The sequence below is a fragment of the Nilaparvata lugens genome, chromosome 8 (assembly GCF_014356525.2).
Source record: "Nilaparvata lugens isolate BPH chromosome 8, ASM1435652v1, whole genome shotgun sequence".
Classification (NCBI taxonomy): Eukaryota; Metazoa; Arthropoda; class Insecta; order Hemiptera; family Delphacidae; genus Nilaparvata; species Nilaparvata lugens.
In genome coordinates, this window is record NC_052511.1 from 13,197,844 (window position 1) to 13,225,540 (window position 27,697).

Sequence of the window (27,697 nt, forward strand, 5' to 3'; positions counted from 1 at the left end):
AGAAAAGTGAATACAGTTGAGAATTTTCAGTCCAAATCCATAGATTATTCCGGTAGAAAGAAAGAAAGAAAGAAAGAAAAGAAAAAGGAAGAGAGAAAGAAGGAAGAAAGAAAGGAACCACACATACACACACACACACACACACACACACACACATATATATATATACACTATATAGACTTGAATTACGTACGGGTTAGGGAGCATTCCAGCCGAGTCCACCACCTCTGATCCACCGCAAGACAGCCGCGCCGAACCGGCGACGTCCCTCAACTAGCTTCAGCTTCTAGCTTAATGATTATGTTACAGGTGGAGAGGAAAAACTTATATTGATATTTGTGTATGTAGAATAATGTATGAATGATTGTATATTGAACAATACATCCAATTTTCTGAATCTTCCAGGTTTTACTCTGATTCTTGGTTTGAGACAATCGATTCCAGAAGGTATTACCTATTCTAAGATGTGCAGTTTTGTACTCATTTACAATATAGATGTTTACGCTAGAAACGTGTATTTGTTAGGTTAATAACAAGAATCCAAGTTTGTGATCATCATAAAATGTGTCATCACCTTTAAATTTGGAAGAAAAATAGCACAAGGACTACCTTACTATTTTATCCACCAATGCTATTACATCAGTGTAATTTGTATCGTGAATGAATGAATAAATAAATGTTTAACTTTTCAACTTTGATGAATTCAACTTTGTGATGACCAGGAGTAATGTATGCATATTGAAACAATGATGTATGATACAGTTGAACCGTTTGGAGACCCTTGACGACTTCTCAAGGATGTTTCACGACTTTTCAAAGTAGTTTCATGACTCGATGCTGTCACGTGATTTGTTCGCGGCTGGCAGTTGGGTATAAGGCCTGTAAGACAGTCACTAATGGACGAACTCGCTACTCGCGAAATTAAGATTTAGATGGCAGTGCTTTGGCCATTCGCCATGACCCCCTCACCCCTTAATTCAGATCCCCTCTTCACTCCTACACCCTCACCAAGCCAACGACATTAACCGCCTGGTGATAAGTGTGTGCTTTATTGTTATCGTCCTACCTAGTCTCTTCCATTAAGGACCTACTCTCTTCAAGTCTTGACACTCGAAAACTTGTAAAAATATGAGAAAATTATTGTGTCTTTTATCGCTCTCTAGTATTGAACTATAGAAGGCGTTATAATAAGGTCTCTGTGACAGTGATCAGCTAAGTAGTACCACTACCACCTAAATATTGATTTTTATTTGTGAATCCAGTTAGTAGTGGCAATGCACAATCCTCATTACAGCTGGTTTGAATTATTATGTTTATCAAATTTAATTAATATTCCTTGAAAAGTATTCAACTTCCACTAGATAATAAGCATGTGTATATTTGAATCCATAGTTTTTGAGACTTCAAATCAAATCAAAGCAAACTCAATCAAGAAGGTGTTCCAAATTATGGTTAATGTGGGTTAGTTAATGTGAAACGATCAAGACGATCGCGCACCCCTCACCAAATTTTCTATATGTTCGTGTCTTTCTTGAGAAAAACATCATTTTGTTATTGACTCAGTCAACTGAAATCATACCAATATTCCACTTTTAATGAACTGAGCTCCCGTTATTCCAGTTTGGTGAACAATGTAGTTGGTATCTTGCAGTTTGTCCTAGAACTTAGAATCAGATTCGAATCTCTATCACCTCAATTTATTGTTGTGATCTCAGAGAGATTATCAATGCTTGGAGCAAATGAGGACAGTAGTAGCAGTAGTCTATATTACAGTTCTGCTACAATTGTTACACTAGTTCGCCCTCAAATCGGAGCATTCATTGTTGGAGGAGAATAGTTTGTGAAATTGTATGAGGCTGAATGCTGCTAGTAGGCTACTTGATAGTAAAGAGGAGAGATTCCGCTTGAAATAATTGAGTCTGCATCCGTCAGTGCTGGCAATAAATTCATACCAGTGAAGTGTGAGAATTTAAACCGACAAGCGTTTGTTTCGTGAGAACAGAGATGGGAATTGAGAGAGGAAAAATCGGAAAGGAATTCCGGGCGTAAATCATTCGAGTGCAGAGAAGAAAATTCAAAGGAAAGATGTAGTTCGTTCTCCAACTGCTTGTGCGCATGCGCTGAGTTGAAGTTGGATGTAATAATAAATGGATAGGATGGAGCAATATCCGGTGAGAAAAAATGATGCTGGGAGAAATAGAGAAGTTTGAATGTGGAAGGAGGAGAGAAAAGAGAGGAGAAATAATTATTGACATGAATATAGGAGAAAGTGATGAAGAATGGAGGAGAAAAATTATACACAAGTGAGAAAATATATGATGGTTTCATTTATAGGAAAGAAATATGAGAGCTGAAGAAAAAAACGCACGAAAAGGAAAGTAATAAAATGGTAGATAAGTGAACTCTTTGATGTGGAAACAATTTTTGGTGGAAAAAGCAGTTGTAGATTGAAATTAAGTTGTGTAAGATGTGGAAAAGTGAAGAAATGAAAATGAAATGACAATAAATTCACAAATGAAATAAAATGAAGAGGAGATGATGGATGACTAAGAACAATACACTCACCATTATACACTGTTTTTTAATGATGTGGGCTGAGAGGTTAAAGAATAGAGAGCGAATAGGTTCTAAACAAACAGGATCCAAGTAGAAACTGTGAATATAACAAGAAAGAACAATAAGATTGAGAAAGAATGTGTGTCTAGGAGAAGAAAGAGTGGGAAAATGGTAATTGAGGAAAATGACAAAGATAGACGGGGAAGTGAAAATAAGGAGATGAGTGAGAGCAGACAGTAATAATACGTAGGAAAAGAGAACTGAGATGAAGGAAAAAATGAAGAATAAGCTCATGATTTATGGCGCATTACTCCCCGGTAAGAGATTAGTCTTATAATGTCCCATTCATAAAGGGATTCCGAATTAATATATTCCACGCGCTCCTTTCCTTTCCTTTCCTTTGCTTCCTTGCCCCCCCTCACTCCAACACTCCAAGCCTACTTCCTACCAGACGCTTTTCACTTGAAAATCATATAATCCTTGCGCCACCACAAATGAAATACAAATGCCAGCCAAGGGAGCTGTGGTCCAAACAGCGCATTACGATGCATCTTATTCTTATGACGCGATCTTTCATAAAACATGGATCTCAATGGATTTCCAGGTACAATGAATTATTGTGGAAAAGTAGCGGATAGTTCCTAATGGCCCTGCATTTAGTGTTATTTTAGGCGTCATCATTCACTCTTGGACTGGATTGATGAGTAGGTCGTTTAATGTAAGCTGGGCTTGTTTCAGGACTCATTCTGAATGATTCTTTTTTACCTGAGTGCACATGAAAATAACAGTACTACAAGTTCAATTCTCTCAAGCTTTTAAAATTCAGAAGAAAATCAAATTCTCATCATTCATATAGAACCCATTCCAATAGAATTGATGAAATGCTACTGAGGTAGACATTGAAAAGATTTTAGACTCTAGACTGTAGACTATTTAATAGAAGGTTAATTCCTGTCATTAATAAAATATAATAATATTATATTGATACTAGGGACATTCAGATAATCAAAAAATTATACTTCCATCAAACAGCAGAAGTTAGAGTCCAATCAAAAACTAGTCGAGAATCTGCAATAAAGCGTGGAGTCCGTCAAGGATGTGTACTCTCTCCACTCTTGTTCAATTTATACTCGGAAAATATCATAGCAAAAGCTCTTGAAGAAGAAGCAGCGGGCATTGTCATCAATGGTACCCATATATACAACATCCGCTATGCAGATGACACTGTACTCCTGGCTGAAAGCATAGAAGACCTGCAAAGAATGCTAAGCAATTAGATAAGGACAAGTGATGAATATGGGCTCACATTAAATGCCAAAAAAACAAAGTACATGGTCATTACAAAGCAAGGAATTCCACAAGAGCACCTTTTGCTGGACAGGATATGATAGAACGGGTAGAGGCATATAACTATCTGGGAACCCGCGTCAGCTGCAATGCAACTCACATGCCAGAAATAAAAATGAGAATTGAAATGTGTTCCCTGTTCTCTTGTATGGGTTGGAAGCATGGACACTGAATAGGGAATGTGAGACCAGACTTCAAGCATTTGAAATGTGGAGCTACCGGCGGATACTCCGTATATCGTGGACAGATAGAGTCACGAACGTAGAAGTTTTCAGAAGAATGGGTAAGCAACTAGATATTGTGCTTGACATCAAAATACGAAAGTTGACTTACCTTGGACACATTATGAGAGGACCCAAGTACATGATTCTGCACCCCATCCAAGGTAAAATAGTTGGTAAGCGCTCGGTGGGACGCAGAAGAATGTCTTGATTGAGAAACCTGAGGGAAGCGTTCAATTGCACAACCAATGACCTATTTAGAGCGGCTGTGAACAAAGTAAAAATCGCCATGATGATTGCCAACCTCCGAAATGGAGACGGTACCTAGAGAAGAATACAGGGTGATTCATAATTAGGGTAAAATAATTTAATACGTGATAGTAGAGGTAAAAATAATAAAAAAAGTTCTCATAAACATATATCCATAAACGCTTCATTAGCGAGCTATACAGAGTGAAAGATTTCGCCCAGAATTCAGTTCCTCTGGTGAAATACACAGATGCTGAATTGTTTGGAGACTAGTTTTTGAAAAACTTATGGTGGATTCATATAGAAAAATGTCTGAAAAATTTAATAAAACTAGTCCGGAAGCAGTAGTGTGAGTAGTTTTCGAGAAAAAAAGTTGAAATATGCAAAACATCTAAGTAGAAAAACACAAACTTCTAAATTTGATGCCCAATAACTTTCTTTAATGACCAGTAAACGAATAATTTGTTGCAATTCTGAAAAGAATCATGTAAGCTGTGTAAACTAAATTTGAATAAAAGTTCAATAAAATGTATTCTTATGTAGTACATTACACCACAAAAATTTGCTGTTTCATGAGGAGAGAACTTATAACTCTTATAGGTTGTAGCTGATTGCAAATAAAACATGCATTCAAATAACAGCTGTTCCGAAACAGCTGACTCAATTTGTTATAAATAAGGAAATATTTGAAAGAAATTATCAGCTGAAAATTATTTTCAGAAATATTTTAGCTCACTGTTGAACAATACAACAAACTGTAAGTTAGGCTTACTGTAGCAGTGCTGTGTATTTTGTTTAATCTATTAATCAGTTATTTGTAACCATTTCACTTTGCTTTCGTGTTAAGTGTTAAATATTTGAAAAATGGCAGGTAATTTTAGACATTATTCATACTCCGAATTAGCTGACATGCATTTAATTTATGGGATGGGACACTGTAATATTGTAGTACTGAAGCAAGACGTTTGTATCAAGAGAGCTTTCCTAACCGAGTATGTCCAAGTTCAAGATTTTTGGCCACTACTCATCAACGACTGCCAGAAACAGGCTCTTTGATGTCCAAAGAGCACATTTATGCAGGCAGACCACGATCTACTATGACTGTTGGGTTAGTAGTTCTTCATGAAATTTTTGAACATCCAGAGAAGAGCAGGAGACAATTGTCAGTGCAGTTCAATGTCAATTAATCTATTATTTGGAGGATACTAAAAGAGCAACAATTACATCTATAACACATCCAGAAAGTTCATACTCTATTGCCACAAGACTGTATTCCCCATGCTGGTATTTGCCGATGGTTTTTAGAAAAACTTGTTAACCCAAACTTTTTAACAACCGTTCTATTTACTGACGAGGCACACTTTACAAGAACAGCCATCGTTAACGTCCACAAGCAACATATTTGGGCAGATGAGATTCCTCATGCCATCAATCCTAATCGTCCACAACATCAGTTTTCAGAAAACATTTGGGCAGGAATCATAGGAGATCATCTACTTCTGTTCGAGCTTCCTCGCAGGTTTAATGGCATAATCTACTTAAACTTTTCGAGAGAGGAGCTATTTATCTTACTTGAAGATGTACCTCTTCAGTTGCACCAAAACATTTGGTTCATGCAAGATGGAGCTCCAGCACACTTCAGTGTTGCTGTTCGTGAACACCTGAATCACAGCTTTCCAAATCAATGGATAGGCCGAGGTGGGACTGTACCATGGCCAGCTAGGTCACCACACTTAAATCCTTTGAATTTTTATCTTGGGAACACTTGAAAACCTTAGTTTACAATACTCCGATTGATATCATTGAAGAACTCCGATTAAGGATTTTGAACGGAATAGAAATGATAAAGCAGACTACTGAAATATTTGAACGGGTCCGACAATCCATGAGAAGACGTCTGAACATATGCATTAAGAACAACGGAGGTCACTTTCGACATCGTCTTCAGTCTTTTAGTATAAGTTTAATGTCATTTAGATATGTTACTTTCATATGAAAATAAAACTCTTCATGAAAAACCGAATATTTTATTTGCAATCAGCTACAACCTATGAGTTATTAGTTCTCTCCTCATGAAACAGCAAATTTTTTTGGTGTAATGTACTACATAAGAATACATTTTATTGAACTTTTATTCAAATTTAGTTTACACATTTTACATGATTCTTCTCAGAATTAAATTTTCTTCAATTTGTATTGCGAGAAATTATTCGTTTACTGGTCATTAAAGAATGTTAATGGACATCAAACTTAGAAGTCTGTGTTTTTCTACTTAGATGTTTTGCATATTTCAACTTTTTTCTCGAAAACTACTCACACTACAGCTTCCAGACAAGTTTTATTCAATTTTTCAGACATTTTTCCATATGAATCCACCATAAGTTCTTCAAAAACTAGTCCCCAAACAATTCAGCATCGGTGTATTTCACCAGAGGAACTGAATTCCGGGCGAAATCTTTCACTCTGTATAGCTCGCTAATGAAGCGTTTATGGATATATGTTTATAAGAACTTTTTTTCTTATTTTTACCTCTACTATCACGTATTAAATTATTTTACCATAATTATGAATCACCCTGTATAGAAGAGCAATGAGAATAATGCGCAAATTTATTCAGAGTGGGCTGAGTATAAGCATTAAGTAGTTTTTAGTCTTTCTGTGTCGAACATCCTCAACATCTTTTGAAAAGATCAGTTCCTTCATTACTCGTATATAACAGGTGAATGAGAAGAATTTTGGTAAAAATCTTGAGTTATGATCATGATTATGAGATTCTGGTATGGATGAGTATTCAGTTAATAACAGGATGGATAAGTAACAGTAAATGGTGTATTTCTATTACGTGTTTATGAATTGTCATGGAATGGGTTCAATGGAAGCCTCAACATTTCAACAAGACTGTAAAACAAACCATTAAAAGTTGGATACTTGGATGAACTTTTCTCATTGATAAACCTGTAAGGTTTACGGGTTAGTAAAGCCTATGTCCTTTTCGAACAAGGCTGAACGCGGCGGAAATCCAGCGCATTTCACCATCTTACAAGAAAAACAACAACAGAATCATCTTATTATCTGGCGCACGTCTGGTAGACGAGTAGTTACTCGTAATCCAGAAGGCAATTTTGTCGACAGAGTGAAATAATGCACACCTTCACACGATGCGTCACAGCCTCCTGGATCTGTTAGGACATTGCTTTTGTTTAGCATTTGGAATTCGAATGAGGTGAAATGAGAAAGAATGCGAATAGAGTGGGATGGGAAGCGAATGAAACAGAAGGAACAACACTTTTTATCCTCATCCTACTCATCCCCTATTTGTTGAGGGTTTCAAGTCGTTCAACCCTTTTGTTAGGCGGCAGCAAAAACAAGAGAGTCTACCAGACGTGAACTCCAATCCTCATCACTATCATAGCCGTCACCCACTTAACCCGATGAGATCATTTTTCTTTTTCCAGTCTCTCGTTCTGGCCAGGATTTTTATAGCTCTCGTTTCCGTCTACATTATACTGGCCATCCACGATGTGAACAAAGTAGTCTATTATACTTTCTACTTCATATCAACGTTATTTTTCTCTCCAACAAATGTAATAATTCCAGTGATGATGGATGTGTCGGAGGGAATGATGTTATTTAAACACGGATCTTTCCAACTTGTGTGACAGATATAACTTGAGTGTCTCAGACATAAGTTTTTTAGAATAAATATTCATCTAGATATTATTATGTAAGACATGATCTAACTATTTCATGAGGCTGAATCCATTTCTACAATAAATTAGAGGATCATCAAAAGATAAAACTATTCCAATAAGTAATAAAAAAAATCTTTCTTTCTTTCTTTATTCTTTATTAAAAAAAAAATAATTATACAATCAAATGCATTCCAAAATCAAATACAATATTGTTTCCTAATTTCTAATATGTGTTCCTATAGGCTACCCTGTGTGGGGACACTTGAATATATATAATAAAATATTATATACAAATTTAAATATTATATCATGAAGAACATAATAATTGAATATGGTATTATATTGAAATAAATCAATATGTCAATATTATAATCATTCTTATTCATAATCATAATTACAATCATGTGATATTAGTATTCCATACAAGGAACTCCATGTACTTTATCCACATGAATGTACTTATCTATATACATATATAAGATATGAATATGGTATGATGATAATTTTTCCATTAGTTCAGGTTGAATCCATTGTACCTGACATATCACCTTTTCCTAATAGGATTATTCAATTATTTATCCATCTATAACTATAATTTGATGAGCATAAATAAAATAATTAATAACCTTCATGAATCAGTTCTTATTAATAACCTCAGACCTTCTTGATCAACCATCACGAGATACAGAGAATCATGCATTTATAATGTGCGTATAGATTGAATGGATGGATGAAGGATGGATAGTAATCATCCTGTTTTTTTCTTTCGATTTGAAATGTCCTTATCGTCTCAGAGCCAATGCTCAAGTTTCGATTCTCATGACATCCTTTGTTAGAAAATCATCCCACAAATGGTTCATCGGGGAAAAGCAATTCGTGAAATTGACAATATTCATTCCAATTATCTACTTTAGTATCGAGAGATTCACACAAAGTATCATATCAAGTGTGAAGATATTAATTAGATTTATAAGATAACTAGCCGTCAGGCTCGCTTCGCTCGCCATATCCGTCTAGCCAGGGGACTCCGTCCCCTGGACCCCCGACTGGATCGTCCAAGAATAAGATCAGCAGGCTCGCTCCGCTCGCCTGCATTTTTCATTTGAGCATTTTTATCATATGTTAGAACAATCCAGTCGGGGGTCCAGACTAAACGTCTGGCTAAACGGATATGGCGAGCGAAGCGAGCCTGACGGCTAGTAATATAATATTCCCAGGATTGAAGTAGCAGTGCCCAATCAATTTTTCCGCGATAAATGCATTTACTCGTAAATCCTCAACTTGGTGCCAACCTAACAAAGTCAACTCAACTTAATGCCAACCTGACAAAATTATTAATTTAGTTGCCAGTTAACAACTGTTTCGAAGAGGAACTCTATCTAGATTATAGTTCTATAGTAGCATATGATATGGAAATTTCAATTATAATTAAGAGATTGGGAGAAGAAGAATATACATGCTAAAAGACGAACTTTAAACCCTTAAAAACAACCCTTAGAGTTAAAATATTGCCAAAAGATTTCTTAGTGCGCCTCTAAAGGGCCAACTGAACATACCTACAAAATTTGAACGTTTTTGGTCCGGTAGATATTTAGTTATGCGAGTGAGTGAGTGAGTGAGTGAGTGAGTGAGTGCCATTTCGCTTTTATATATATAGATCATGAGTTATTCAGATTCTTATCTGTTTGGCAAAACATGTTCAATCAGAATAATTGTGTTATATGTTGATATAGTCTTCAATAAAACCAGATCAATTCATTTTCTACATTGCATCATACAGTTATGTAAAATTACATGGATTTTGTTGATATAATAAATTAATTTTAAATAGTTAATAATATACAGATGGTGTGAAATTCCCCAAAGAGTCTGTGTATGTAGTCTACTGATGATTATATCAATTATTGACAACAGAACATCAACCCATACTATATCACGAGTCTTGAACATCCGGAACTAACGCAGCTTTGTTTTTTTTCTCTTAATGCATAGGTGGTATTCAAGTGGGTGCGTGATTATGGACATTTTAGTTCCCTTTCACAAATGAAACTTGTAATGAAAAACGAATGGTCGTTCTTTGGGAGATTTGACGGGTAGGAGTGGTGAAGAAGCCCCTTGTAAGTGAAGAATGAGAGTGGATAACATTAATTTCGCAACTCGGTCTCAGCAAATGCCTACTTGCAATGTTAAACACAGTACCGTCTGGCTCACGTAGTCCTCCTACTCCTACTCTCGCAGGTTGCTTTGCATGTTAAATCTTGTTTAAGAGGTAAATGCGGTGGTAGGCTGTTGAGCTTTTGCCACTAGCAACCGTTTTAGTCGCTCCTATTCGCTATCACACATTTCCTTTCACCCCGTCGTTCCCCTCATTGTTCTACCTCCTTATCACTCCTCATCTTACTTCCTCCTTCTCCCTCTTCCTCCATTCTTTATCGCTGCCCCTTACAGAGTACACAAATTTCAATTCAACTAGACACCGCAACGTCGCATTTCCATTCTACTACAAAGTATTCTCGAAATTAGGCTACCAAAGCCTCGCCAACTGTTCTTTCTCGTTTTTTCCGCCTGCGGTTTACCTTTCAAATGAGCTTTAATCTTATTTCCGGCAGCCGCACTAATCTATTGCGGAATTGCACGACAATTGAAATTTGATTGCAGTATTTTCGCACGTGATTTGGAACGAGATGTACGTTTGTTACTCACGTTTTCTTGGTAGTTCGAGCGTGTTAACATCTCATGTATGCAGTATGAGCTAGATCTGACACTCGTCCATAGATTTTATCAATTTAGCATGTTCCTTTTGTTATTTCATACATAACAAATTCCTTTTGTTATTTCCTTGTCATGTTCCTTTCCTTGTCATGTTCCTTTTGTTATTTCATACATAACAAATTCCTTTTGTTATTTCCTTGTCATGTTTCCTTTTTGTCATGTTCCTTTTGTTATTTCATCTTCTCTCATTCTAAAGCAAATTTATTCTTCCTCCATCTAACTTTCATGAAAATCAGCATATAAAAAGCATATTATTTTTGATTATTTAAAAAAGAACGTTAATGTGGGTACCTATTTCTTGAAGCTCGAGTTTACTCTTTTGAGGTTAAACTGTGGTGATTCCTACAGTGCATTTTTAATTGATACAGTATTTTAATGTGATGTGTAATGAATAAAAAGGTATAAATGATTGGAATAAAATAGAAGAACAAAGAGTAACAACCTCGAATGAACTCTTTTGGACTTTTAACATGATTTATTTCGTTCCTCCTTATTTTGCAACCGCCTTTTTCAATGTGGCTTTCGAGAAAATATCATCCTATCCGTGTTGTTCACTGGGAATATATTTGTGGAGTGACAAAGTCTGTGAACCTTTGTGCGTGAACCTCAACACTAGGATAAATAGTATGGATTCGAGTCTGGTTGTTGCAACAAATATTCCATTATCCACATCAGAATCAAATATGACTACTTTTCCAATCTTCATGCATTAAATTTGCCTTTTGAAAATCATAATAAGACCGTGAAACACTCGAAGCCACATAACTCATATCTTATTCCAGATCCTCAAACATTGAAAACCTAATAAAATGTCAGTTTTTCCTCTGTATACGTTACCAAGGAAACTTCAAGATGAGATATATTGCTAGTTTTAGAGAAACTCCAACGAAAAAGTAGAATGCTAGTTTGAAAGTACCGTATAAAGTAGTTTTGTGGGTGAGGGATGGAGGGAGATCTCTTACTTTTATTGTGAGCTGGGAACAAGATTGGATGCTTCAGAATGTGACTGCGATGTTGTGGATGATATTTGGTCCGCTTCAAAGTCGATTGTAATGGAGGAAGATGGAGTGAGCTTGGAGGAAGTGTAATGGAGGAAGATGGAGTGAGCATGTAATGTAGTCGCCGTGCTTATCTCTCGATTCGGATAATGGAATGGGACTGAATCGTCTGTGAATAATCTCTCAGCTAGCCTTTCACAAATGATGTGATCCTCTTTGGAACAGTTAACAAGATGGCTTGCTTTGGAGCAGGGTTTGGGATATCCAGTGTGGTCGACATCTTGAGAATGGCTTGGTCAGTGCAATTCAAAGAATATTTCCAGCAAGCGTTATGCTGGCCGATTGCGCTACAAAGGATAAGCTCGATTTTAGCTAGCAGATGGATGGAAGGATGATATTGCCTGACATGCACTATTGGGCTCATAGATTCAATGTTCTATACAATAATCTTATCCATGGATAATTTTCTGCAAGGTAGAATCTATCCGATCAGTCGGATAACTTTGCTGCATAGCATTCTCGATGACAATCCGGATTTCAAATACCTGAAACCGACTTTCTGAGTTTCATCATATCACATCTCTCACATCTCATATTTTACTCTCTACAATTTGGACAAAATCTTTAACAATGTTAAATATAATTAGTTCATTATAATGTTGATTAGTTCTTTGCAGAGTTGATTTATATATTAACTATTATTTTATTAAGTTAAGATACATTATTATTTCATGGATTATCTGATTTTCATCAGAATCAGTTCAACAGATAGAAGGTTCAGGCAGGTAAATTAGTCCTTGTTGATTAGTTCCTTGCAGAGTTGGATTATTCCAACTATTATTTTTTAAGTTAAGATAGGTTATTATTTCATGGATGATCCGATTTTCAGAATCAGTTCAACAGGTAGAAGATTCAGACAGGAAAAGGTTCTCTTTCTACTCATTCAATTCTTCCTCTACGGAAACTGATAGACAAATTGTTACAATATTTGAAACAGATGAGACACCAAGAACTATGTGTGACATTAGCATGATGAATGAATAAATTTATGTGAATTACTCCAGGTTAGAATAATATAAGTTACATTATCGTATGTTTGTAGATGGTGAACTCTTTTATTTGCTTGTAACATAACCGCGGAATTTCAGATATGACTTTCTATTACTTCAAGCTCATTTTGAAATTATCGTCGTCATTTCTGATGTTATTTTTGTTACAAAACATATCGAACTGATATCAAGGGAATGGTTTCAATTTTTCCTCCGCTTTTCTTGTTTGAATTATCTTGCACAGCTAGAATGCGCCCGGATGGAAACCAACTAAATTTCAATCTCATAAGTTGCCACAGCAAACTCTATTGGAAGATAACAATTCGGGACACGTACAGCCACAGCCAGTCACAAGTAGAAAGAGATAATACCGCTAGAAAGAGAATACGCTTGGGATAGCACAACAAATGTATATGTGGGTATTATAGTACAGGCTTGCCTCCAAGCAAAAGTGTGGCAAGTAATTTGTACGATAAAAAAGTAAGTCTCATTTTTATTTTCATTGCCATGCACCCACACATTCAACTGGTTCATTTTCCACCTCTTTTATTCCATGGAATTTCACCTCTTACTGCACCTTATTTTTATATTACTATGACTCCTTAGTTTTTCCAGTTTTATTTCACATCCTTTTCCATTCATATCGAGATCAAATAGATCTATGATATCTGATAAGTTGTTCACTTTATCATTTCCTCAGTATTTCTGAATGTTGTACAATCATCATGTTGATCTATTTGTTGCTGATCTATAATCAGATATAGCCGATTTCCTCTTCTATTCACTAAATATTCATTATTCTTCTAAATGATTCCCAGAACCATTTCAACTTTCAATTTTTCAACTTTCCTCAGTAAGAACATAACCTTTTTTTCAGACATTTTATAATTTATCAAAATTTGGGAACAGAATAGTTTTGGGCTATGCCTGTTGTTCTATCCCGATCATATTCATATTATGATTTGTAATTATATCAACGAATAAATAAATAAATAATTCATATGATAAATATTTTCATTGAATTGGAATAAGAACTGGGAGCTATAGAATCCTTACTTGCAATATTCTGGAGTTTCCTCGATAACGCTTAACTCCAACGCAATGGAGAGAGGTATATTCAACTCTCGATATGTATTTAACATGATTATTGTTTATTCTCTAACTATTATTATTGTGAACTCTCTGTACTTACAAATCAATCAAACAGATTAGTTAGGCAAATTCTGGTATGGCAGATAGCTTTTAGGAAAGCACATTCTAGTGTTCAAACTCAATAGTTCATGTTCTCTCATATTAATAAAAACAGTTGACTCAATTTTTTTTTTAACTCAATTCTCGAAGTTCGCTCTTCGGCAGGGTTAATTTCAACTACTTAATTCCAATCCAAATTTCATCATAGACTATATTTTAGAACTCTGTGATATCAATCACGAGAATAACTCTGGGTAAACTATCAAATTCATCATTCATTCTCTATTTCCTTTCAAATATCCTCTACAAAAACTTGTTTTCTCAATTCTTCCATTCTCATTGTCATCGATTTGCAGTCTCTTTTCAGTTCCATTCTGATCCTTTGAATTCTCTACTGTTTCCTCGCGCTTCGTCATAAACTTACTAAGGCTAGCTCAACCTCTCACTTTGTTCCTCTCTCTCTCTCTCTCTCTCTCTCTCTCTCTCTCTCTCTCTCTCTCTCTCTCTCTCTCTCTCTCTCTCTCTTACAAACTCACTCTCACTCCCTATCTCACACTCCCTTTCTCTCATTCTGCATCATAATTCGCCCACTTACTACACATACATTTCGTAGATGGGAAAGTGTGCAAGTGACCGCTTTAGGTTATTATTCAAACTTCCCACCTCCTCCTCCACTTCCTCCCACCCCTCCTCTTCCTCATCCACCTCCTCATCCTCCTCCTCATCATACTCCTCCATCACCTCCTCCCCTTCCCTTTCCATTCAATCCCCTCATTTGGAGTGGCAAACTGAAATTGCATATTTTCTCTTGCTTATAACTTGAACGTTGTATTCGAAGTGCAGCATTTGAAAATGAAGCCCAGTTTTTCCGAACGCTTATCCGCTTTTTATACATTGTTGATTATCTATGGATGGTTAGTGCTCTGTAACACTCTAAAAGCTTTTTTGTGATATCGCAGAGTGGAACCAACTCTTGTGATATGTTCCATTGTGATAAATAGTATGTGCATTTCAACGACTACCACTTAGCATAGATCTCTGCATATTTTTTAAAATTTGATAAATCATAGTTATTCACATATCTACATCATGTGGGGCACTAGAAGAGGATTTTCAATAATTGAGAGATGTTGGAGTGTTACTTTTTTCAATCAACCAATCATTAGTGAAATTTTTTCAAATATTTTTCACTGACCTTTCTTATTGGTCTGTTTATTCTAGAATATCACAATCTATAAAAGAATGAATCGATTTTTCAAGATCTATGAGGTATAGGATGAAAATAACTATCATCATAATAATGATTCTAATGAATAATTATGATTCCTAATGATGACTTTTATTGTGCAGGAATTTCGCATAATAATCAGTAGCCTCTTATATTTTTCAAAGAGCCTAAAATCAGCAGATATTAACCGAATGATAATCTGACTATTCCAGGAAGCAGAATCTTTGGAAAACTCAATCAGTAACATTAATCAATCGAAATCACCCACATCCAATCAACATAATGTTATACTGGCCACAAACGGTAAAACATGCATGATAAACATGCCCACATCATCTATGTTCATCATGCATGTTTTGTCATCAGCAAGAGACTTCCAACATACGATGAACAACCGAAAACATAAATAAACCACAGGAAAATTATAATGATAGAAAAATAATTTAACCTCAAATACAGCAAAGAAAACATAAACTACAAAGAATCAGAGATACAAAATCTTTACCACTCCTCAAATATTCTTGCTGGAAGCCTTCCTTTCGCTGTAATGCCATTACAATGTATGTCGTCATGTTAATCATGCATGCTCTACCGTTAGTGGCCAGCCTTATTATTCGCGTACAATTCATATATTTACCATCACCTTAATTCCCACTTAGTTACATGAACGTTTCAAAGACAAAACTTTCCATAGGGATCGTTGTATGAATGTTTCCTGCAGTCAATAGGCAAGGGAGAACCGATCGCGTCCCTGGACTGACATAAACTTTGAAAAAGTGTAACGCAAACTCACAAATTGGCAAAAATTCTCCCTGTCAAAACGCCAAACAATTTTTGATATCTTGAGCGGATAACTTGTTGAGGGGCACACTCTGGGGCCCAATTTGGGGCCCGACAGCAGGCAGCCAGAAGTGGAGATGTGAATAATTGATGAGACTTTGCTCGCTCCCAATTGGCTAGATCTCGATACCAGGCTACGCTATGCACTTTCAAAGCTCTGTAAATAGCGGATTTATTGGGCTTCCAACTGCATCCACGATCCCGCTACTGCCACCAGTATTAAACTCCTGCGAGAGCGGATTAGCCGCCAAGTGAGATTAATTAGTCTTCTGTGCACGTACGTTTGACTGCATTTATAGTTATATTCACCTAAAATTGTCAGCAATGGTCGAGTGGAAACGAACTGATATTACTCATGAAGTGTTCTGACAGCTTGGAAATTGTGCGCGCGACGGATTAGAGACGTTTAGACCGCGCTTAATGAGAACATTGACTGACTCCCGTTTATTGGAGCACTCCATTCATAACGCATTCATAGTTGCTACTGTTCATGAGGCATTCAAGTTACTGGAAGACAAGTTCTACCAAGTGACTAACTGTTCATGTACCTAAAAGATAAGTTCCGCAGTGTGTTCATGTTACTGTAAACTGGGGACGAGTGCACACTCACAACTCATGAGACGTGCATGGAAATGGGAGATGAGTTCTACGAACTGTTCCTATCAAGCTGTTAATAAGGTGTTTATGCAAGATATGTTGTGCCTATGAAAGGTTGACACTATGTAGACAGGTTAATGTTCCTCTGCGGAACGTTCTGAGTTGGAATTATCCAATCAATATCTTGTTAAACAGAAAGAGAATATATTATACTATTCTATAAGTGTTGAGTATTTGTTGAGTATATTAGATTGTAAACTCCCGCATCTCCTTTGAATTGGAAGCATTATAGGCGAAAATGCTGAGCTCCTGCCAATCACTTGAGGATCTCTTATTGGGAATACACCACTCAATTGGGAATACATCACTTGCTAATTGAATACTCCACATGCAATGCTTCAGGTCTCGCTGTTCCTGCTCCAGTGATAATAATACGAGTATGAGCAACAAAAGGCGTTTAAACTTTGAACGTTGAGACTGAATAGTAACTTTTATAGTTAGAAATATAAAGCCAAAAACGTTCTAGTGCATACACTACTATGCCAACACTTGTGATATAACATTGTTTCTGGTTTTGAAACTTTTGCTTACAATAAAGAGCTCCAGTCCATGATTGAAATATCTATCAATACTTGCAGTTAGAACAATTATTGGATGTAGGTGTTTCCAATAAGAATCAAGAGTGCCAAAATTGAATGCATGGAGAGAAATAGAGAAAAATTCATAGAGGATCTCCAGTGAAAAATCAGTTGTAAAGGTTAATCGCAATTAATTGAATAGAGATAATGGTTTCTCAATCCATTCCAAGCTGCTATGTATTAACACACTTTTTAATGTATTTCACACGACATGCAGTCAAATATTTAGGTAAATAATAAAAATCTTTCACTTTATTTCAGTCTGTAAGTGTGTGAATAGAGATATTTACATTAATCGTTTTATGTTTTTCAATAATTAGTGATTAAATTTCAATCACCGATTGATGTTCAATTGAACATTACATTTTATGTCTAGTCTCTGTGTTTTTGTCTATTTCATGAACCCTATGCTCATCCACCTCCTTAAAATCCGGTGAGAAAAATAATCATTAATGAGATCATTCATTCAACCTGTGAAGGAGAATATTAGTCTGTTACTGTGATCATGAGTGGAGAATGTTTTGGGATACCGGGAGTGGTTAAAGTGGGTGAATGTGAGAAATGTTTGAACTACTCACCATGTAGAACAATGGTATCGGCGACGATGAGAAGACAGATGAGCAGAAGGCAGAAACTTTGCTGGGAAGCAGTCAACTTTGACATCTTGTTAGGGCGGCCGTCTTCTCAGAGTAGAATCGCTGCTGGCATCATTGATGACTTTGGCTTCTGACGAGAAGATGATTCCGATGATGCTAATGACGGCGAAAATCCTTCACGCATTTTCTAAGCTCAGTGCTCCCCACACAAACACTTGCAATCTGTCGAACTTTGACGAAAATTGTTATTTTGTTAACAAGGTGACTGTTGTATCAAACTTTTTCGAACTGTAAACTATTTATTGACTGTGAAGTCTTTGTTCATTCCGCTGATGACATCCAGAGAAAATATTATATTCGAACACTATATTATTGATTAAAATTAGTTTTAATTGGTGTCAATCGGAAGGTGGGGAACGTCTTTCAAATTCGTTGGAATTGTGTCCTTAATTACTCGAATGAAGCTTGATGCTGCTGTCAACACCTGGGAACAAAGGTGAAAGTAAGAATTATTTGAGGTTTTTATATCACATATTGATTTGATTAAACTATTATTTCCAATAGATAAACCCCATATGAAATTTCATCATTATTGTAAAGATGTGGAAAACTCAATAATCCTGTCAATACTCAAAAGTGATCAACAACGGGTCGATTGCATAGAAACCGGAATCTAGTGACTAGCACGTAGACTAGTAATCAGTTCTAGCGATACAACTGAATTATAAAGCTGACTTGAATCCAAGCATTCGCTTGAAAATTACTTGGAACTAGAGTAGCTATATTACCCACAGTATGATCATTGGCATTTTTTTCTCCCGCCACCGCCATGAAGATTCCAAATATTTGAATTTTACAATTGAGCTTTTATGGGATTATAAGTAAAATCGCTCGCTTGTACTTATTAAAGTATATTTTTGTGATTATTAACTTCGATATGATTTCTTTTATGTTTTTTTCTATATTCCCAATATAGTTTTAGAACTTGAAATAGTGAATGGTAGATAACATCGAGTAAAAATGAAAGTTAGGTAACGTAAACTGAAAGCTGAATTTCCAAAAAAATACCATAAAACTTTTGAAATGCGTCATGATATTGTAATAAATGTTGTTCCATTGACAAATGATAAAGTTCTCATATCTATTTCTAGGAGAATGATGGAATTCTCATCACAATATATTCCATAACATTTAAATAGTTTGTTTTATTCAGCCAATAAGTCTGACGAAAATATTGTAAAGCACTACATTGAATAAAAACTCTGGCAGAGTCAATAAATTATTCTAGCCATAGTACTACTTGATGAATTTAATAAATATGTAAGAAATTAAAAAATAGCACACATAATCATTATTGTATATATTTAGTGGTATTTCTAATCTTAACCACTGCTCGTGGTAATGCAACTCGAGAATCATATCAATAGCTATTGTACCAACATGTTATGTGTAGGGTACTCAGTACTGGAGAGAAGCAATCAGAGAAGTCAAGACGTCTTTAATCAGCACTTAATCATGGTTAAATATTTCATAAAATGTTATATTCAATTGAGCCACAAAAAATATTTTTAAATTTGATTATTTGAAGTTCGATCCAATAAATGGAATGAGGAAATACACAAAATTGAAATTTATCTTTCTACATATTTATATAGATCACTGGTTCCCAATAAGTTGTCCGCAAAAGCTCTAGAAGTGGTCCGCGAGGAGTCCGAGGGAAGGAAAAATAATGTTTTAAGCTAAATTAGTGTTTTTCAAAGTTATCTTTATTGTCTATATTAAAGTATAATCATTTTCTCTTCGAAAATTATATAAATCAAACTCATCGTAAGTTCATAATATGTTTCCAATCGGTAAAATAAGTGATAAGTTCCAAATGTCCAATGCTATAAGATAGGACTTGAAAGTTTGTTTGGAATCTTAATGGCGGATTTGTACCATGTGACCGAGCTAACCAATCAGAAGCGTGATAGTCAATGGCCTTACTGTGGGTAATATAGTTACTGTACTTGGAACTAGCAATGACTAGCTTTTATTCAATCGACCTATTGTTTCAAATTTTATAGATCAACTAAATAAGAAATGGCATTTTCAAATGAAAATGAGAATATTTATGATCCGGAGGTATAGTTGTTCAATACGATGTAGTAAAAAGACATTCACATCGTATTTGAATCTTCATTTTTCGTGATAATCACTGAAATATAGAATTTTCAACAAAATCTTATCTGAAGATTCTCACATATCCCACTCATCCCCTGAAATAACCGTTCATTCACTATGGATTGACCTGCTTCGCGAAGAATATTCCATTTATCCGTAGTGAGCGAGATAAGAGAGACTAGCAATTCTCACGTTCACTTTCGTGCGAAGATGAGCAAAATTGAGGAGAAAATCGAGTCATCAGACCATAGACGTTGCTTTTGAAAGAGGCAGCAGACTTATCGTATGTGGAAAAGCGCTTCCGCCCGTTCAGGTAACACGATCTTAATTGCATTCCCTCAAATTGTGCGCGAATTGTAAGCGCTCCTCTAGGTTCTAGCTGAACAAGGGGCTGACATCACTAAAACACGATAGGTGCCTGGCTACAGCAATTAAAATACAGCCTGCTCCAATTTAATTCCACACTCATATCCATAACCTCCGCCTCAAACCTGCACAATAACAAGGGACCATCTACAATTTAAAACTAATCAAATTCCTCACATCGTGGCTTTAATATGATAGAATCTGGACAGCACAAACACTCAACGAACGATACGTTGAGCCTCAAATCACAAATTTGAATAACCTCTTGAAACTCTAGGCTTACTTCCAGGAATTCCACTTTATTCCCATCTCACTGGAATTCTAATTTGGACAGTACAAATTCTTAAGAGGATTCACGATTACAAATTCTAATCACAGGTCGTTGTTCATAATTGGGAAGATTATATCGCTTTCAATGGAAGCTGGGAGATTTCTAAAACGTTGAAAGTGCTCAAGGATACATTTAACTCCCGAACTGCGAATCTTTTCAGGTTCCTCTGAGAACAATTTTCAATTTCCCGTAGGAACATTGAATCGGATCAATATATTTGAACACTGTTGATCAGGGTCTCGAATTTCCAACACATCAACGCGGGATGATCGTGGGGAGTGGAGCGAGACTATATTTTATATAAAATTTGTTTTAATTTATCACGCTAACGCTTTCCACCCTCATTCCGCAATAAATCAGAATAAATGTCAAGCAGTAAAAATTCATAGATACGTTCAAAATAGCAGAAAAATTCCCCAATAATCATGGAAGTGCTGACAAATCACGTTTTATTAATTTGAGATTCTCTCTATGAACTGATTATCCCCAATACCCCAATATATACATTATTACTATTATTCCAGATGTATTGAATACGGAAGTTCTATTAGTATCGAATGATAAATCAATCTACAAATCTATTCCATTCAAATGAAAATCAATTTCTACAGTGAGATCGACTTTGAACAAACATAATTCTTTTTAATAGCAACAATGTTTCCAATTCAACCAATCGTGACAGTTTGAAGTGAATCTATTTCAGGAATTCAATCTCCGCGACCAATTTTGTCAGCAGATAAACTAATTAAGCACGGTCAGCAATAAGTAATAGGCCAAAATCAATATTACCGCAGCCAGTAGATGCGAAGTTTGCCTAGCTAGTTCATTATAATCGAAACCTAATCAACAAGTTCGATAATGTTGGGGGTGGAGGGTGTAGTGTCGACTTTATGGAGTGGGAGTCGCCTATTTCAATCACCATGGAATAATCATTTATAGCTTGCTGGTGACAGAAATCATACTGAATATCAATCGATTCACATATAAATTAGGAATTGTCTAAAGAGCATCAATATTATCATTGATATCAAACTCATAGGATTGTTAAAATCACTAGTAAGCCTGCAACCTTCAATTATTATTATTGTTATTAAGAATCATAACATCCAAATCAAAATGTTCTTCTTAATTCTGAAGGGAACTGAATTCTTCAGTTATTACTATTCAGCATGTAAATCTTTACTGTTCATTCTAACTATAGCTACGGTATCTTTGACTTATTCTAACTATTTTCAACGTGAAGAGTCATAAAAATATGTTTAATGGCTGTTTTATATGTATTTACAAAATACTATTGTAAAGGGCATCATGTTACAAGCATGAATTTACATGAATTCATTATACAAATGAGATTTACATGAAATTTCTCATATAAAAATGAGGTGTTGTGATGAACAACATCAGACCTCAGACATTCAGGGCACAACATTTTCCACTTTTTTTTTAACCGTAATGTCTTTATACTTCTCGTCAACACTGTTTTGGGTCTATGAGATATTATAGATATACAGATGAGTACTGCAGTGTAGGCTATGCAGTACTAAATATATAGTTTGTCTTCGGTCTTCATGAAGGAGGAGTTGTCAAGTTTTATACTCTGAATCACCGCATGAATATAAAAAATTCTAGATAAATTTCTAACAAATTTTCAGAGTTTATGATGCTCTTTGAATTATGTATTTCACACAATATCCATCTCTTGAATATTTCATTCCAAATCTTGATTGCTCTCCTGTAATCAAAGTTCGGTAGGGTGTTCATGATTAAAAAACAAAATCATGTTTAAGATGAAAGTGTTAAGATGAAAATCAAGAGCTTAGTTTATTAATAATGGAGAGATTAATTACTAAAAGCTAGTTCCAAACATGCAGCGCCCGAATATTGTAGTGGTGAGGTGAGAGTAGGAAGGAGTTTAGTGGAGTACTTTCTTTGAACCCACTGCAAAGTTGAAATACAGTGAAAAAATACAGCTAAGTAGACCACTCTTACAATGGCGAAGGAAAACGTCCATAAATATCTTAATTTCTTCTCGGGCTCTGTCTTTTGTGCATTATCACAGAACGTTGCCGCCTTCCTTCCGATGTAGGAAGTGCTTTTTCCCATTGTCCTTACCTTTCAGCACTTACGGCAGCCAACAATTGCTAAGAAAGTACTTGCAACGCTTTTTTCGAGTCTCGCCGCGTTCTGTGTCATCTTTTGAATCCTCCGACAACTTCGAGGGGATTTTCAAGGGGCACTAATCATCTCCCACCGAGAATGAATGGGTAGCATTTCACAGGATGTCTTTACAATTCGGCTGAATCCTTTTGTTCATCACGGCATCAAAGAAATGCTACCAGGAATTATGGCGGATAAGAAGTCTCAGGTGTATCTGATAGTAACGTTGAGAACAGAATTGTTATTCTAGTCTACGTAATTCAACTTAAAGTATGAGCTCGTACACCTATTATCATCAACCAGGATATCGAGCAAAGCAAGAAAGATGTATACTAAGTAAATCATAAAGTCTTTTTGATTCTACATATGTACAAAACAAAATTATGCATGGACTATTAAAGTTATTTATTCCATTTTGTACAATAATCACTGTAATAGTGGACGGGCAGAACAGTCTCATACTCGTACCTGTCCCTTTCCCAATAGCCTACTACAGTTCAAATCGAAATGGAATCACTCTTCTAAATTATTGGGGAAAGGCACAACATACTCAAACTCGTACTCGTATCTGTTCATTTCCCAATACTACAAACCAAATCCAAATTTTGGTCGATATCACTCTTTAAAATAATTGGATCAAATATCCAGTCCCATAATTTATTAAATCTTCAAAGTGAGTAATACTCGTGGGTAGAAGTTTTTGTAATTTGCAAAAAGAATCTTGATTTTCACAAGTCTATAAAACAAATCATGGGGATGTACCCTCAACTGCATATTTATACACTTTTCCGAAGGATATTATCCATCTGATCTGACAAAACTGTCTGGTATATATGTACCCTGGAGCATCCCTTTTCAACAGCAAACCACTACTCTAGATAATTATGATGAGAGATAGGTGTAGATACGCTTTGGTGATAATAACTAACATAAATTAAGATACAACATGAATAAAATATCACAAGTATATCAACCAACTGATGAACAAATACATTTTATGGTTTATGTCACCAGGATATAAACCGAGCAACACTGAACGATAATAATTTTGCTAGCCCTTATTCTGATCCGACTTGATAAAGCACCATATCGCTCTTAATTGAATACCACACGTCAAATCCATGCTTCACTTGGCTCTGTATAGCGACGCTCAACTAATTTCATTTCTAATTCCATCTCTGTGTGACAAAATACTGAGCTACAGTGAGATTCACTCTAATTTGTCACCATTGTTTGCAGGGGAAGCATTGATGTTAATAATAGGGGTTATTGACAGTTTTTCAGCATTGTCAGCCTGTCAGTATTAGTTGCATGGGAAGCATTGACGTTTTGCATTAGAAATGCTGACAGTTCGAATCGAAACTAAAGCTGTTGTAGCCGCCTATCCAACAATAACAATGTTCTCAGTTGATTTGCGATTTGTACAGTTCATTCAGCATGCGATGCAAGTGGATATTCGCGAATCATTACTCGATCCAGTTCGAAATTCTATTAATGTGCTCTAGCGAGGCGCGATTTTGTTTGCAATTCCAATATTGCCGTATGAATGTCCGTGAATTTGCCTCAATCATTCTCCAGACACGACCAGAGGCAAACATTATTATGTTCAGTCAATTAGAAGCATTGCGTGTTATTTGATCTAACTATTGCAATTAGTATTATTTGCTCGGAAAACTCACGGTGTATTGCATTTTGTGCGAGAATCAATTTAAAGCAACTCTCTCGGTTCAATTGTTTGGTGAGGCTCATGATTGAAAACAAGTCTTGTGCTAATTCTATTCACAAGAATCCAATCAAATTTAACCGTCGTCAAATGACGTCAGCTAAAAGTACCAATGCCACTACAAGCAATGAACGAATCTGATGTAATTGCAATGAATTCTACGGTCAGCTAGGGTGGTTGAATTCTACTTGATTGTTGATACAAAAAGGGGAGTATCTACGTGAAACAGTGGAAGTTGATAAAACTGTTGGAAGAAAGCAAAGTGACAACGAAGAAAACTCTCACAGGTGTCAGCGTTGTTTAGTTCATTCATGCAAAACAAGAAAACTTTCCCATGGAACAGAAAAAAATATGAGCAAGAGCAATGAAAAAATCACTGTTTTATAGGTGGTTGATTGAACGAGTGGGGAATATCAAAACACAGTTTATGGGGTAATCCTAGGATGGAAAAGTTGATCCATGAAAATGGAGCAATAAATCCAAGAGAACGAGCAATCGCAGTTTGGTAGAAAAATCGGCCATAGAAAATATGGACGAACACCTGTTACTTAATAACCTGTTTCCTCACGTTTTAATGGGGTATGACTTGAAAATCCTTGACTCAATTTATTAGTGGCAGTAAAATACTGTAATAATTTTTCCAGCAAGATTTATATGACGATATGTGACAAAACTGAGATTAAATAATAACACACCAACATACGGTTTATGTGAGATTGAGTCCAGAATACTACATGCAATGAATATGAAGTATCTCACACAAAAGACATACATATAAATCTATTCAAGGTTGCAGGAAAACGTTATCAAATCGTCTCTGGTCTGAATATTGAGTTAGAGCAGACGGAGTTTATTGATATCTCTACTAAGCTCATGGAAGAGTGTATTATTCAGAGTATGCTATGAAATACTTTCCAATATTGAATATTATGGTTTGAGATGATGAGCATGGGATCATTTTGTGATGAACATGATACGTAACCTCTTTCGAGAGAAGAACATTATCCTAATTCGTCTTCTTAAGAAAATATCTTCAAGAATCTGAAACTAAGTGGATCTTAGAATGAATCAATTGACAAAACTTATCTCAAAAAGCCCAGCATTGCTGTTGAATTCAACAATTCAATTCTCAAATGACTCATTCACAAATAAGTTTGATTCATCATCATCTTTTCATGAATCTCTTGATTATTTATGACGTTTTATTTTGATATGCAATCGAACGGTTTTTTTTTCTCTGAAAAGTATTCAACAATCATAGGTATCTAGCTTTAAAAAACTGAGGATAAACAACACGGTGAATATGAACCCAAAACCAGTAGTTTTAGAATAATATGAACAGAGAATGAACGATTTTTCTATTAACAATTGTTTCGAAATGCCACAGTAGTAGTTATTCTTTATATGATTGTCAATTTTATCGACTTTTTATCAGGAAAGAATTGATACTAAATTCTAGAATCCTGTGATTCAATAATTTATTGTAACTCATCACACTAAATTGGGTCACATTTTCTCATATATCAAACTGCGGGAGCTATTTCAGATTGTCGAAACAACCTGCCTAGCTTCCCAGAAAAATGCAACTGCACAAAGAACTCTGAATCAAATCAAAATTGAATTTGATCAGATGTTGAAATTACATCTCTGTTCTTTGAACTTAATTACACAACATGGAAAAAATTCTAACGTTGAAAATTAATTCTGCAGTTGAATATCCAACTTCAACAAAAAATTCAATCTCTCTTTGGGAGATAGAATGCTTGGCGTCAAACGGTAGGTAGCACAAGGCAGTTGGCAATTTATACAGACTTCACAGCTGAGAACTCATTAACGTGTTCTAGCTAATGTACTCCACTATAGTGAAATTCACCTTCCACTGTCAACAACAGTTGAACTGTCATCAGAGAGAAAATAGGATGTTACTAATAAGTAATGCTGACTGTTTAAAGTAAATCTCGCTCTAGCAGTGAATTGAATTTTTTCGCTGGAGTCTTTACAATTTCGGGGTGACAATCCAGCTTTCCATCATATTCTTATTACATCGTGGGGATTCAAATGAAAAATGAACGGATGGGAATAATAAATATTATGCAGATTATCCAAATGAACGACGTGAATGGACTCGGCAACAGAGTTCAAAATTGACGGTTCACTGCCTTTCCCTTTCCAGGCCTACGAAAAAATAAAAGGAAAATGAATAAAGTTTGATATGAATTGATAAATATTTGGAACCAGAGACAAAGATGGATAAGGATAATCACAATAGTTGGAATGGAAAATCAGGTGTACATTCAGAATAACTCAAAATTATCTTAGTTTTTCTTATTTGGTTGAAGTTTGATATAAGATATGGACAAATTTATTGGTGGCTTGGTCGCCAATCCACCCTATGAAAAACAAGATCATTCTCCAAAACCAAATCTTAAAACCAATTTGGGTGTATGGAATCCAACTATGGGGATGTCCCACTCAAAGTAACATCAATATGATACAGAACTTTCAAAATAAAGTATTAAGAAATATGGTCAACGATCCTTGGTACAATAGAAACAATGACTTGTATAGAGATCTACGCATTTCATTTGTGTCCAGTGAGATAAGTCGATTTGCTATGCGGCATGAGTTGAGACTCCATCATCATGACGTCAACCCTGAGGCAAGCCAACTACTGCAAAACGAAGATCTTACCATGAGGCTGAAGAGAAGAAAGCCTTTTGAACTAGTTTGAAATCAATTTGTGATGTGTACGCAGACTATATAATTTTTACTGCTCTCATAATCTTAGAGCTACTTAGGCCATCAAAGTTTTTCATAGTGTAAGATTTATAGTTGAATGAAAATAAATGGTTATTCTCTGATACTGGTTTAATGACAATCAACAACAACAAAAAATTGGTTGAAGTTTAATATCTTTGGATACATAATACCAAATGCCTTCAATTAGATAGAACGTTCCTGAAGATATACTTTATTTCAAGTA

General features: G+C 35.6%; 1 protein-coding gene across 1 annotated transcript in view; it reads right to left on the reverse strand.

Annotated features, from left to right (window-relative positions):
- Nucleotides 1–27,697, reverse strand: part of LOC111054115 (alkaline phosphatase, tissue-nonspecific isozyme) — a 192,971-nt gene that overhangs the window by 135,955 nt on the left and 29,319 nt on the right. Inside the window, exon 2 of the mRNA XM_039433984.1 lies at nucleotides 17,957–18,458. Coding sequence (XP_039289918.1) covers nucleotides 17,957–18,041 — 85 coding nt within the window. The 5' untranslated portion in view covers nucleotides 18,042–18,458. The remainder of the gene's footprint in view (nucleotides 1–17,956; nucleotides 18,459–27,697) is intronic.